The sequence below is a fragment of the Pteropus medius genome, unplaced genomic scaffold, assembly GCF_902729225.1.
Source record: "Pteropus medius unplaced genomic scaffold, Ma_sr-lr_union100, whole genome shotgun sequence".
Lineage (NCBI taxonomy): Eukaryota > Metazoa > Chordata > Mammalia > Chiroptera > Pteropodidae > Pteropus > Pteropus medius.
In genome coordinates this window covers 47,383,248-47,398,926 of record NW_024344378.1, presented here as the reverse complement: position 1 = coordinate 47,398,926, position 15,679 = coordinate 47,383,248, and the positions used below count along the sequence as shown (strand labels likewise).

Here is a 15,679-nt window from a genome sequence, read left to right as displayed (position 1 = left end):
AGAAAGAGAGTATGTTCCCATAAAATAATTAAAACTGTAAAAACAAAGATTAATCAACACTTTATTGAGTTACGCAGGTTAGAAAGAAATCCTCTTCCCAGCAATCTTCCTGCCATGTCAGACAGTTGGGCTCAAAAACATATTACCCACAGAGATTACAAGACTGACTTACATATATTTGTTTTCAAGTTCATATAAGAGCTTTCTAAACTCTTACACTCTTATCTCCTTTTTTTGCCATTACCAAAGCAGGAAGGCAATAGCCAGGAATCACAGCGACATGTCTCATAAGATTTTGAAAATGAAGCTGCTTCCTGAGAGTCTAACAAACTCATGACTTGACTATGATAACTTACGTAAACCATAAGGTGTCTGGTACATACTAGATACTTAATAAGAGCAGCTCCCTTTTGCTAGTTGAGAGAACAGCCACCATGTTCGCATTTTTGGGCTCTGCCCAATGGGATGGTGGTCCCAGTTGGCAAAGACCGCCAGCTCTACCATGTGGAGAACAGTTAAATATTTTTTTAAAAAAAATACTGTGTTAACACAACACTGAAAAGGTCTCTGGGTTCAATTCTTTATCACACAGTGCTCTATAATATCCATTCTAGCTCCTAACTATTCTTTTATAAACAAGTAAACGTGTCAAAATCCATACAACCATCTACGGCCATGCCACCCTGAACGTGCCTGATCTCCTCTGATCTCGGAAGCTAAGCAGGGTCGGGTCTGGCTAGTACTTGAATGAGAGTCCACCCAGGAAGACCAGGTGCTGTAGGCATTTAAAAAAAAAAATCCATACGTCCAAAACTAGAGTTTCTAGAGGAGATTCCACCTCCCAGAAAAAGGAGTAATTAGAGCTTCTGGAAAACAGAACGAGGCAACAGGAAGGGCAGTTTCAAACAAAGAGCAGAAGGAGAGCATTAGCAAAGATGAAACTGGTTCTTAGACAATCAGCTGCAGCCATCAGGTAATATGCAATCTAGCCAGTCCCATTTTTACCCAGGTTGAAGGATATGCAACTAGGCAGTGAAAGAAAATGAATATCAGAGTTTAAAACATGTTAGCTTTTTTTTTTTCCTGTAAGATAAAGTATTGGTAGAAAATACCTGAAATGAGAACTGGCAGCAACTCTTTCACTGTGTTCATTGAGTTCACCAACATCACTCGGTGCTCCTGGTGAGTCAGTTCCTGCTGCCTCTCGTCAATCATCTTGGCCATCTTAGTCATTCCTGGGGCATAAGGAATAAATTGTGCAGGGTGAGCAGTGAAACAATCCAGAGTCTGGCTTTCTGAGCCTAAATCCATTATGAATTACTATGAAAGTCCAAAATCAGTGCCCACTTAAACAACAGACACTATCAATGAAATCTAGCATTTATGATAGAGAATTTTTCAGCACAGTTCTAACTTACTGCAACTTTATCTTTTTCATTAAAAGTAATTTATTAAATATGAATCCTAAATGTGACATAATTTCCACATATTTGACATAAAGACATTCACAAACATTAAAAAAAAAAGCTGAAATGAATAAAATATTTGTTTACAAATAAAAAAGTATTTGTAAAAACTAATTTCACAAGTAGGGGAAAAGTATCTTGCCTTGCTACCATTTTTACAGGTTTCACACCATGTACTTGGCCACTGTTCCGATGCAAGAATCTCGTCTGAGCTCGGTACTAAGAATCCAGTGGCTGAAAAAAATCTTAAGAATTAAAATAATGTGTTTTGTTTTCATCTTTATGTTTTCTGTACTTTTCAATTTGTCTAAAATAAGCATGTATGACTTTTATAATTAGAAACAAATAGGAATATTATAAAAATAATTATAGTGATGACAACGTTTGAAAGCATCTGGTGTTTTGGAATCAGCCTGCTAGCACTTTTTCTTTACTTTGGGTATTATTCAAAGATGGTATGTGATTCTCTAAAGCTCTGATTTTTCAAACTGCTCTTAGGATTTCTTAAGTACCTTCACAGACTGTTAGGGGGTACTAAAGGGGAATGGAAAAGGTGGGTGGAAAAGATAGGGTGGCCTCTGCTTCATCCAGAGTAAAGCTCCATTTCTGTCTTTTATATGTTGAGATTCTGCATAAGATTTCATTTGAAGAAATAAAATTTTTTCCAGCGCTATGAGAAAGTTTAAAGAGTACAGCTCTAAAGCTTCAGTAATGGCTCAGGAAAATTTTTAACCGTCATAAGTTTATGGAATGAGTGCCATGGAACCTCATGAAAACACTGTTAAATAAAAATCATTTCACATAAGACAAAAGAATTTTATAAGGTGGTATGTGACCTTAAATACTGACAAGTTAAACATATGATGTATCTTGTCCTTGGCCTCATTCATACTTTAAGGACCTTCAACTTCATGTTATATGTCTATAAAAACAAAAGTTTGTACATGTTATGTATTTTGAATTTTCAATTCTCAGATGACTAAACAATCATTTCAAAATGAGATTTAGGCATAAAAGCTCTTCTCTCCTTCTAGGTCTGAATATATTATGCAGCCTCAGACTAGGGCATGAATCCATAATAGTAGGCGGGTTAATTAGAAAGCTAAGAGGTCATAAAGAGCTACAGGCCAGCTGGCAGACAGTAAAGGAATGCTGTATCACGTGGAATAGAGAGGTCAGGATTCGGGGTGGCCATAAGCATTACAATCATAGAAAAGAATTTCCTACATTCTCCAACAACATTTGCAATGTCTAGTTTAATTCATCAGTCAGGGCTAGGATTTGTAGAAAGTCAATTTGGCTTTCAGAGACAGTGATATCTTCTCAGTAGAGGCACAGCATCGGTTCCATCAATAAAGTAGAGATACCTAAAAGTCCAATGCATCATTACCTATCTTCTACAAAAAAGTATAGGGGAATGTCCCTTTCCTCTTAATCAAACATGGACAATCTATAAAAATTTTATTATAAAAATTGGATATGACTAACCTGGTCCAAGATTCTTTGTGTAAGTGACCAAATCTTCCATAGTTTCTACCACCTCTGCCACTGTAAGATATTCCAAAATTCCTTTGCAAACTCTAATAATTTTACGAACCTGGAAATATATTTTAGAGTATTCGGTCAACTGAGTGAACAATAAGTAGAAAATATGGTAATTAAGATGTATAGCTATTCGACATTTTCTTCATTCTGAACAATTAGCAATCCTTCATTATTATCTTTAAGACTAGGTTTTTGTCAAAAAACAAAACAAAACAAAACAAAACAGGCTTTTGCCTGAAAGAGGTGTCTGCATGGACCTCAGATTGCCTACCTCAGCCTCATCAAAGGTGAGGAGCAGGTCTGATGTGCCGGAGAGGATGCCCCTTGACCCATCAATTAGATAATCTCGGGCAGGCACTGAGTAAGGGTCAGACTGAAGCATCTGGGCTGCCTGGACAAGCTTGGTGCAAGCATTCTCAACCCTGTGGGGAGGAACATGGAGTTATCTCACTGGCAGAACCAAGCAGAAGATTATCACATGCAAAATGCAAAGAATGGAAGTAAATTCACATTTTTTCCCCCACATGAAAAATAGCCAAGACCAATTTATAAAAGAACCTAAGATTTAGCTTTTATTTACATTTAAGTGTAGCATATTTATTAATTCACTGCACTAAGCCCTTGTTCTTCTTACTTTCTGGCAACAAAAAATGATGAAGAAACATTTTAGACCTTTCACTTGAGGTTGCTATATCTCTGTTACTCTTTTGTTTCCTTACTCCTCACCCTATATGCATTGCCATTAAAAGATACTACACCAAGAAAAGAAATCTTTGACAACAGTTTCAGATTTAGCATCTGAAAATAAAATGCCAAAGCACTGTGTTAAGTGAAATTTAATAATCAGATGAAGCAAAGAAATAGAAACACAAAGAGAAAGTATGATGAGGTAAAGCATAAATTTCTCATTTATCTAGCTAAATGGAATTGTTTGACAAATCCATTGGACTCTTTGAAAACAGCACTAGAAAGCTATGTTGTTAATTAAAATGTCACTGGCATTAATAACTGAGCCAGTTATTAACAGTTTAATATAAATAGAGTTTAATAACATAGATGACCTAATCAGCCAAAGGTGTAAATTTTTTTTTTTTTTTTGGGGGAGAGTTCATTTAAAAGAAAGAACCTAAAATGCATACGCCAAGTATTCCCCTTGACCCTCTTGTACTACTAAAATGTATTCATTCATTCATTTATTCACTCATATATCCACACAGAATTGAAAAGGACCTAATAGAGCATCTCCTCTAATCTTATATTCAATAAACCCATTATGTTATCACCTTATAACTTAAAAAGATATGGAACAAATCAGTTAAAGTTAAAATATTTAGCCAAAATTATACATTCTTATAGAAAATGTCACATGCAAATAAAAGCGCACCTCACAGGGTTGTTTTGAGGATCAAATGAAATAATGTAAGACTTTACAAGTATAAAACAATGTTGCACTGTTAATAAATAGAATTAAACTAGCACATGAATTGCAACTACAGAAAAAGCATTGGGCTAGGGACACTATGGTGTGCATATAAAGATGCAATAAAACCCCACTAATCTCAAGATGCATACTTTACTAAGCTGGGTCACAAACATTAGAGCTATGAGGCAGTATGTAATAAATATCAATGAAGAGCGAGATCTCATTGATGTGGCTTTTGATCAACTCAGATGAATGGTTGTTTTCTGTTCCTTTTTAATTGACAAATCAAAATTTCTATTTAATTTTAAATTATATAACATATATTCATATATATGACATAAATATATACACATACATAAAACTAAATGGGCATAAAATGAAGAATCTCCTTCACGCCATTATCTTCTAGGTATTCAAATTCTGTCTATTTGCAACCAAAGTTATAAGTTTTGTTTTCTTCAAAAAAAGACTTTATGCATATAAAAACAAACAGGCTTCTGCCTTTTTTACACAAACAGCACCATACTATGCATACTCTCTGCTTTTTTCACGTAATTTAAGTTAGAGATGTTCTAATAAAAATACATAAAGAGCCTCCTGATTTTCTTAAATAGCTACATAACAAGTCCGTAATTTATTAACCTGCTGCAATGAATCACCTTGAACACATGTCATTTTTAAATGTGTAGATCTGTAGGATACAGTGTAGAAATGGAACTTCTGAGTCATAGGTATGGACATTTGTAATTTTGACAAATGCCATACTGCCATCCACCGAAGTTAGTTTACATCCCCACCACAGTGGGTGAGAGTATCTGTTTCCTCACAGCCTCAGCAGCTCACTGTGTATTCAAACATATGTATTTTCACCAATATAACAGATCAAAATTTCTTATCAATAGTTTTTTTTAATTGAGGTGAAATTCACATAACATACACTTAGTCATTTTAAAGGTATAATTCAGCGGCATTTAGTGTGTTCGCAATGTTGAACAACCACTACCTCTTTCTCGTATCAAAACTTTTTTCGTTACCTCAGAAAAACACCCTGTACCCTTAAGAAATCAAAGGAACAAAGATAAGAATAACGACATGCTTCTCATTGGAAACAATGCAAGCCAGAAGACAGTGGAGCAAAGTAGTGAAAGAAAAAAAAATCTATCAACCTAAAAATCTAACCCAAAGAAAATATATTTCAAAGTTTAAAGTGAAATAAAGACTTCTTCAGATACCAAAAAAAAAAAAGAAAGCTGAAAGAATTCATCACCAGCAGATCTGAACTATAAGAAACGTTAAAGGAAGTCCTTCAGGAAGAAGGAAAATATACCAGGAAGAAATTTGGATTACAGAAAAAAACGAAGAACACAAAATGGATTCTATGTGGATAAATATAAAAATACTTTTTTCCTTATTATTTAAATATGTTTAAAATATAATTGACTGATTGGAACAAGAACTTTTTTTAAAATGAAGTTTAAAAAAGTAAATTTGATTTGGCAGGGTAAGTTAGACAATGAGGACTGGCTTTGCCAATGATTATGGAAGATGCTTTCCATAAATTTAATGAGCTAAATTCACATGGAAACATATTTACAACATGTATATAATACACAACATGGCACAAAACATATGCTTTGCAACTAAACTTATGATTTTAAAGTGTTTAATTGAAAGCTTTACAATATTCAAGAGAAGTATTTCAAAAGCTCTTTAGGAACAGCCAGTCACTCATTGAGGACCACTAGCTGAAGAGCACTTACCTCTTGCTTCAAAATTTTTTACAGCCATTCCCTCTAACTGAAACACCTTCCTCTCTTTCCCTCTTCTGCTTAACTATTTGTTCTCTTAGACTCCGCTTTTACATGCCTCTTCCTTGAAGAAACCACCCCAAATCAATGAGTATCTCTCCTCTGTGTTCTCATGAGATAAATCACACCTTCCCAGTTCAGTTTTCTCTTTCTCCCACAGGACTATAAGTTGAGCAGGGCCAAAGATCTTGTCTGACTTGTTCATTAATGTATTCACAGACTAGAATGCCTGGCACATAATAAATGCTCAATAAATATTTGAAGGAATGAATTTTCAACAACTACGGTTAATCATGAAATCATCCGGCCCATAGAAAACAGTTTGTGACTTTAAAAAGTCACAAACCTGATTTTATTTCCAAGTAAAATGAACCTTTAGTAAATTGTAGCAAACATAAGCATCACAGAATGCAACTGCTGCATTACACCTATTTGCAAGGATCCAGTTATCGCACAAGTGCCTCAAATTTAGGGGTGGAAATAAATAAATAAATGAAAGTTAGGAACAGTCATCATGGATAAAGGAAACAAACAAAAAAAGATGAAATGGAAAAGCTTTGCAAGAATTAATTTGATTCTCCATTAACGGTTGCTTTGTGTGGTAAAATGATAGGACCAAAACAGACACTGCACCATTTTTTTCCACAATAAGACGTCTGATCCGTACATTAAAATTTAATGTCATTCATAAAAGCCAAACAAATCCCACCATGACTAACCAATAGTCGAAAGCTGGAAGGAGTCTGTCTTATTTATAGAAAATGAGATTTTATTTAAACATTGAAGCTGCCTGGCCTCTTAAAATGATCTTCTATTTTTTAAAACATCTGAATTTTTTTTTAAAGCATTTTTAAAAACGAGAGCAGGGATAAGGTCCGTTTCATAAATAATTATATATCTTGGCTATATACTGATAATATTGATTTAGAGACTTTTAAATCAATCAACTAGCATCACTTAAGGCTTCTCTCTGCCTTTGAGTCTTCAACCTAAATTAACAGAAAATTCTAATAGTTTAGATCAATGGACCAATGACAGCTTCATGAGACCCAAAATATGTTCACTCATAATTCACTAATCGATTCTACCCAAGATTACCACATGATATGACTTGATATAATTTAAGAGATATAAAGCTTCCAAATTTGGCTCCATGTGACTTCAATTATCACTAATCAAGAAACAAGCTTATGCTAAAACTTTTATTTAAGAAAAATAAGGAGAAAAACAATCCAGAGATTACAAAGGTTGATTGCTATAAGTCATTTTTAAACATTCTTCTAGACTGCATCCAGAAGTGAGTTACTAATCTTAAATTCCTTTATTTTAATCCTTTCATATATTTGTTCATCTAACACAGAGGTCCCCAACCCCCAGGCAGTGGACCAGTACCAGTCAATGGCATGTTAGGTATCGGGCCACATAGCAGGAGGTGAGTGGCAGGCCAGCGAGAGAAGCTTCATCTGTATGTGCCGCCACACCTCAGCTCCACCTCAGATCTGATCAGGCATTAGATTCTCTTTGAGCACCAGTCCCTGGTGCCAAAAAGGTTGGGGATAGCTGATCTAACATTTTGAGCACCTACTACATGCTATGTGAGTCCTAGAAATAGAAAGGCCTTTTTTAAAGTCTCTAGCTTTAAGAGGTTACTTACTACCATGGTAGGAAACGTACATGTAAACAAACAAATACAAATTAGTATTTATAAATACGTTGAGAACATGCTGAGGGGACATGAAAGTGGGAGTAGTCGTTTTTAGTGACAGATTAAGAAAGTTGTGAGGGAGAAAGTGAACACAATATTGTTCCTGCCCTCAGAAGCTCAGCACTACTTGTAAAGATGATTCTCTTCACAGCATCTCTTCAGTTATGCCAATGGAATAATTCCCTCCCTGCCCATGCATATGCACACACGTGCGCACACACGCACACACACATACACACATGAGTCTTTTCTGTGAAAAATAACATGCATTAATAATGGTCCCGGTTTGATTAGGGAGGGCCGTCTACTATCACAATGTACAGGTAACTCACTCACCCTGTAACCAAACAATCTCAGTCTGCTTCTATAAAAATCAACCACTATATCTCAGCTCACTGATTTAGTTGAGGAAAGGAGAGTGAGCTTTGGACAAAGTAATATAAAGGAGACAGTCTCATGGGCCTGTTTAGACTTATACTGCTCCAAAATTTAAAACTGAAAAGTTCTCTAAAACATTCAACAAGTTAAACTTTTACCCTGTCCCCCAGAATACATTAGAGGGGTGGGAGAAGCTATCCTATATCAAATTCACTAATTTAATAAAACCGGACCTTAGACAGTGTAGCCTTTTAATTTATAAATACTGTCACCAAAAAAAAAAAGGCATTCTGTTTGCTAAAGACTGAAGTGCTATGGAAGTCTAATTTCATGGAAGTTGGATTTACAGAAAAACCCTGGAGCACACCCAAAGCAGCAGGTGTTTACATCTTGGGACGTGGCCTTTCAAGAGAGTTAGCTGGTCAACCACAAGCATATCTGATCAAAGCACAGACAACACTTGGGAAACGGGAAGGAAACAGGTGGAAAGAGGAAAGAGAACACAATCAGCTGGACGATAAGGCCTTCCCCACTGTGGCCACTGAACCCAGCAACTCCAATTTCCAACCAAGCTGGCCCTGGTATAATTACTTGGCAGGCAAAATTGACTGGCAGGGCTATTTCCTGCTCTCTTCGTAACCCTTGCTGAGAATTTTCTTCCCTTCCTATCTGGGCGGGATCTCTCAGAGATTAAGAAAGGCCCAGATCACTTCCATATTTGAGTAGCCCATCATATTTAAAAACAAAGAAGTATCAAAACGAGGTCATAAACATGGTGGTAAACTTAGGTATTTACATTTAATCATTTTAATCGCATGATAGACATCTTAAGACTCCCTCTTTTTCTCTATAATTACATATATAGTATCATTTGAAGATAACATAAAAGCCCAGGCCTGAGTGAGAAGCCAGGGGGTGGGAAGAAGGGGCAGGCCCTCAAACTATCTCTGCTTTCCCAAATTTAGAGCCTACCCTTAGCCAAAGGTCTGATAAGTGAAAATGACTGCTGAGACCTCAAAACTTCTCCTTTTACGAAGAAGTATTTAAATTGTTAACCTGAGAAATGAGCTCCAGCGAAATTTCAGGCATCAGCAACTGATAGTTCAGCCTTTCTTGTTTCCTTCAAATAGGAAACAATATAATCAATTCGTGCCACCCTCAGATCTTTTTACATATGATTTAAAAATAATAATAATGATATATGGGAAGATTTCAAAAGACTAGGAAGATGTGTGAAAATAAAGGTTCTTTCTACTTTACTTTAAAATAGCAAAAGTAGATTCTTTCTATGGCATTTCAGTACTAGTCAATATGCTTTGCTCCCAGCATTGCCATTTTGAGAAAGGTCAAGGCTCCTGAGCCATTAGTCATCTAGAAACCTGAGTGAAGGCCACAAGCAGTTACAGTTTTAGGAGGTAGTAAGGAACACAGAGTACAATGTCCTGCTTTAATCTAGTCAAGTAGCAAGTGCAGAGCACCAATTCTGTGCGTACACTGTGATAACACAAAAACATGCTGTTCCAATCCTATGCTCCTAGATTTAAAGATCCTACAGGACTCATCCACAAAATTCCTTACCCTGTCCTAACTCGGTGATAGTATAGGACACTGCATGTCATACCCAAAACTAAAATTAAAAACCAGAATGAATCCTTCAAAATGCTTTAAGATCAAAGCCAAATTCTTTTTGTTAGGATATGCACATTAAGATAACAAAGCTAAAACACACACACGAACAACACAGGCTCACTAAATTCTTTTATTTCAGATGAGATTAGGAGGGTATGCAGCCAGTTTTGACTTCACCTTCAAACAAAATAAAATTCTTCCAGAGCTAAGAGAAAACTAAAGGGGGAGTAGCATGTGGGGAATAGAGAGTTAAAAGTGCCATTGCTACCCAAGCTATATGCTCCTCAAGTCTTGGTAGGCAACTTATTTGAAAGGTACAGTATGAGTCATAACCTTTGACTCTTTCTCTTCATTTCCTTCAACCGCTATTCAAATCCGGCATCTGTGAAGGGAGAGGAGATTCTGAGCCTGCAAGGTTCAACCAAGAACTCTGGTACCTACATGTCTATCAGTTCCTATACTCCTTCCTCCATCTCATGCCAGGGCTACAGCAGAAACAGATGAATGTACAAGCAAGTGTATCTTATAGATGCTAGTAGTTTTCAAATATATGTTGACACTGTTGTGCTTAACAAAATAAAAATGTATTTTTAAAACATTACAAATTCTTTTGTTCTTATATATTCCTAATCAACTAATAATAAAGAGTTCACTATTATTATTTGAAGATCCTTATATCGAAAAAAGTTGACAATCACTGTTCTACAGCAGAATGTAATGAATGAGTTCAAGGTGTGAATATCTAAACACAAAATGAAGTGGAACAGACACATAAGAGAATATTTTTCCTTATGAAGAAAACTGCCAAAAACTAGGATATGGTTAAAAAAATCTGGAGATACAAGTAGGCTAACATCAATTAACAGTCATTCTAAAAAAGAGTAATAAACGACAAAATAATTAACAACATTTAGGACCCAGGAGAATCATGAATTTGTAACTGCTTAACAATATTGCTTTGAAGTATATCTAAAACCAACAATTAGAAGAAAAATTGACAAATCTATAATTATTAGACATTTTAACATATCTCAATCATAAACTGATAGTTCAAACAGACAAAATATAAGGCTATAAAAAAACTTAATCAATAATATTTGTATGTTGACCTAATTAATATAAAAAGAACCCTATACCCCAAAGCAAAGGAGAATATACTTTCTTTTCAAGCACCCATAGTACACTTACCAAAACTTACCACTTATTATGTCCAAAAGAATTTCCAAGAATTGATATACTAACCATGCCTTTTGGGCACAATGTAATTAAATTAGAAATATAACAATAAAAACATAGTAAAAAGAATTTTGTAATCTTTAAAGAGCACTTTTAAATAGTACATATGGTTAAAGAGGAATTCACAACCAAAATTACAAAATATTTAGGGCTGAACAACTATTAAAGCACCCATAGCTGTTTCCAAACTTGTAGCAGGACTTAGAGCAAAACTAAGAGTCTAAAATATATTTATTTAAAAACAAGAAAGACTAAACATAAAGATTGAAATATTAAAAATGAGGAATGCAAGTAATAAATTTAAGAAAGTAAATACTAAATATGAGAAGAATTTAATGAAGTAGATTTATTCCGTGGCATCGCAGTACTAGTCAATACGCTTTACTCCTGGCATTGCCACTGTGAGAAAAGTCAAGGGGGAAAAAAATAATACAACATAAATCTCTAATAGAGTGATAAGAAAAGAAAAAAGGCAGAAATAAGTAATACCAAACAAAAAAAGATAAATAAAATGGATAACTCCTAGGAAAGTATCAGATTATCAAAAGTGACTCAAAATTCATTTAAAACCTTTATTAGATAATAAAAGGAACTGAATGAGTAATCAAGTTTCTTCTTCCAAAAGACACCAGACCGAGAGAGTTTTAGATACAAGTTTTGTCAAACTTTCCAAAACAGATAACGTTTATTCAAAGACTAGAAAAATATCTTTTTTTATGAGGCCAAAATAACCTTGACACCAAAATTGGATAAGAACAGAAAAGAAATTTATATATCAAAGAAGCAAAATCCTTTAAAATATCAGCAAATTGAATTTAGCACTGTATTTTCTCTTTTTAAATCACAGCCAAGTAGGGTTTATCCTAGAAATGCAAAGATCAAAAAAATCTATATTTTTTGACCAGAGACCACCTTACAGAGTAAAAGATAAAAATTGCATGATCATCTCGACAGATACAGAAAGAGCAGTAATAAAAGCAGCAATCGTAATTTAAAAATACAAAAATTCTTCCCATAAAAGACAATAAATTAGGGGGAAATTCTCTATGAGAAAAGCTTAAAAAGTAACTGAGTTAATTTGAAAACAATTGAGGAAAGATTGCAAAGCTAAGGAAGGAAGCTAATAATCACAAAATGTCTTTTTTTTTTTTCAAGTACTTTCACATACATTATCTCACTTGTTTAAGTCTCCCAATAACTATTACATTACAAGAAGAAATTCTTATAAAGAATGGTGAGAAAGAGTCTTAGCAACTGGAATGAACACCACCCTGGGAGTCACACAGTTCAGGGTCTGAATCCTACTTCTGCCATTGATTACTGGGTAACATTTAACAAGTTACTGAGCTTCTCTGAGTCTTAGCTTCCTCAAATCCAAGATGAGGTGGATAAAATAGTGCAATGTAAAAAACCCTGCTCATAAAGGTATTCAAGAAATGGAGCTGCTTTAATAAGTTTTTTGTTTTGTTTTTTGTTGTTGTTAATTTGCTTCTACTAAGGAAAGAGCAATTAAGACTTAAGTAAATGGGGGAAAAATTTTTAATCTTGAAAACTTCTTAATTTGGGACTGGACCTATATGAGAAGAGTCAAAGTAATAATTAAGGAAATACTTGTGATCTAATTACTTTTAGTGTCTCTTCATTTTTGCAGGGTAGGGTTAGGGCAGCCAAATGACCCCAATTCTCATATAAAATAAAGCAGTTGGATCAAATAATCTCTATAATCTCTTTTAACTTTAAAATGTTATGATTTTAACTTCTTTACAGCTTAAGAGTTATAAGACACTGAACTACATCACAAAGTATATTTGTAATATTCCTTCTTTGAGAATACTTAGGAAAAGTGTAAACTTCTATCCTCTAAGAGTGATGTAAAGGAGAGAAAGGGCTGGACTATATGATTTCTTACAAAGTCAAACTATGGAAAAAATATCAACTTAAAAGCCAGGAGACCACCAACAGGAAACATGTCCTGCCACTTATTAGCTGAGCAACTTCAGGTAAGTTAAAGTTTGTCAAACCTCAGTTTTCTTACCTGTAAAATACAATATATTAATACCTATACGTTTGTATTCCCAGAATTACATGCAAAAATGAAAATATATAAGGATCTGGCCTAATAATATGTACTCAATAAATGTAAGTTCCCTTGGCCCCTTCAGTTCCTTTCAATCCTGTGATTTTGATTACATTGTAGACAATGGAAACCAAAGTATTGCATGTTTAAAGTTGTATTTGTTTATTTCTTAATCATGAGGGGTATAACAAAGTAAACTAAAAAGTAAATTCCCCCGCCGAGCTATGTAGAAATTTTCTGCAAGTTAATAAAAAGACTCAGAGTCATCATTGAGAAGACTCAAAACTTAACAAATCATTTTTGTTTGAGAAAGTGTGTGAAAAACAGTCCTACCCAACTATGTTTAATGTGGCAAGTTCAAAGGCGAACTATTTAAAGTTTGAGTGCTTACTCTAGGTCACAAATGCAGCAAGTCAGCTGCCAGATGTGAATGATTATCTCACAGAAATTTGGTTATCTAAGAGTCAAAAATCTCTTAAAATAGCAATGGAAAGGATCACAAAAAAACTCGTTAACAAATCAAAAAATCAGAATCACACATCAGTCTTAGACAAAGAAAGTTCATTGAGTGGTATGAACAAAGAATTATTTCATAAAAAAAAAAAGGTATACTGGGCACTTTCACAGAGAAGAGTGTCTAAAAATATAAATTTCATCACAAATTATTTTGAGTATTCAAGATCTTAAGAAAAGAAAAAGCTAAATATAAGAGCTAGTGATCTAAAAATATGACACTACTACTTTAGGTCGAAAGAGATCTAAATTAAATTAAGCATGTTTGAATCCTTTTTAAACTTATTTTTTGTACATGAATATTGTTCAACATGAAAATCATACAAATATATACTGTAACTATGCTTAACTAATAAAGTTTAAGGGTTAAAACAAGGCAGTTTCCTAGGAAATATGATTAATAGCAATTATGTAGATTGCCAATAGTACATACACCCTTTCACACAGTATTTTAGGAACATTCTTTTATTTGATAGGCCTAGACATTACAATATGTTTCAAAAATAGTCCAAGCAGTGAATCAATCCAAGTTTTATGATTTCAAGCAGACTGTTCATAGCAGCACTGAGACAAAGTAACAACACTTACAGTTCTAAATGAAACTGTCATTTGCCTGCCAACAGACAAAGCACATTATGCCCTTTTTGAGTTCATACCATAAGGCTACCTCACAAGTGACACCTTTTGATATGTTCACATATTGAACACCCTTGGATAACATCCAAGAATTGCCTTCTATTTATTCATTTGTACTCCACCGCATAAGAATGAAATTGCATTGCATACTGCAATAGCAATTTCTCCAAGGCAAATAGTTTGCCATAAACATTTTTACTTCTGAGGAATCAATCTGACACAAATCCACACTGACAGAAATTAATCTGCTCAGTTTGACATATAGCTTATTTTCCTTCACTAGCACCTGTTTCATTCTGTATTTGGTTATGAATCTTCTTGAAAAACCACTTTCACCCTGTCATTCAACTGCTCAAGAAATGCAAAGCTTCTCTCATGCCCAATGCCCAATTCCTCTACCTGGCTTTCAAGAGCCTTTATCACCTGGCCTAAGCTATCTATCTTAGTTCCTGCCACTCCCTAACACGACTGTTCCTCTCCTCACAGGCCCCCATGACTTGCTCATGCCATTCAATCCACCCAGAGTATTTTCCTGTCTCCCCATACCTTTCCCCACCCAAAGTTTTTCCTTTTTTCCAGCATCTATCATCCCAAGTCTCACTTCCTACGCGAAGCTTCTTTCTACTATTCTTACCTGCAATGATAGCACCCTTTCTCTGAATTTCTATTGTAAAGTTAGTCTGCATTACAGCTATTTAATTTGAAACTTCTTAAGGGATTTTTTAAAAATCTCTCTACAGCAGCAGTTTTTCACCTTTGTTCCTCCACGATACACAGAAGAATAAAACTCACATATATGACATACCCCCACGGGCGTACCTGGGATTATGCACAATTTCTAGCCACAAAAGCTGTAATTCCACTAATTTTTCTCCCACTAAAGAAAGCATAATAAAAAGCCAATGAATATATCACATTTCAGTAAAAGTTAAAAGAAAAAAATAATATCTAGAGACTGGGAATGAGAGGGATGTTATTGTAAATGTGACCTTGAAAATGCTCGATTATTTTTTAGAAAAGTAAAATAGAGCATTTACAAACTTTGGCACTTCATTACTATTAAAAAATAACTTGAAATACAGCTACCAGTGATCATTCATAATATACTGCTGAGAACTGCTGTTCTACGTAGCACTTAGCATGCTAAACGCATAGAAAGCAATTAATCAATCAAATGCATATACATATTACTGCTACTGCCTGATGATGATCAATGATAATGCTGCAAAATGCAAACATGGAGTATAGCAGCTGAATCCCCTG

General features: G+C 34.6%; 1 protein-coding gene and 1 pseudogene across 3 annotated transcripts in view; one reads left to right on the top strand and one right to left on the bottom strand.

The window, feature by feature from the left end:
* The window catches only part of VCL (vinculin), a 94,374-nt gene that overhangs the window by 37,959 nt on the left and 40,736 nt on the right, over positions 1-15,679 (bottom strand). For all 3 annotated transcript variants that reach the window (XM_039872153.1, XM_039872152.1, XM_039872151.1), the window contains exons 3-5: positions 3,283-3,433; positions 2,955-3,063; positions 1,113-1,235 (exon numbers count right to left, since the gene is read on the bottom strand). In XM_039872153.1, coding sequence (XP_039728087.1) covers positions 1,113-1,235; positions 2,955-3,063; positions 3,283-3,433 — 383 coding nt within the window. The remainder of the gene's footprint in view (positions 1-1,112; positions 1,236-2,954; positions 3,064-3,282; positions 3,434-15,679) is intronic.
* LOC120609966 (uncharacterized) lies at positions 666-784 on the top strand (annotated as a pseudogene).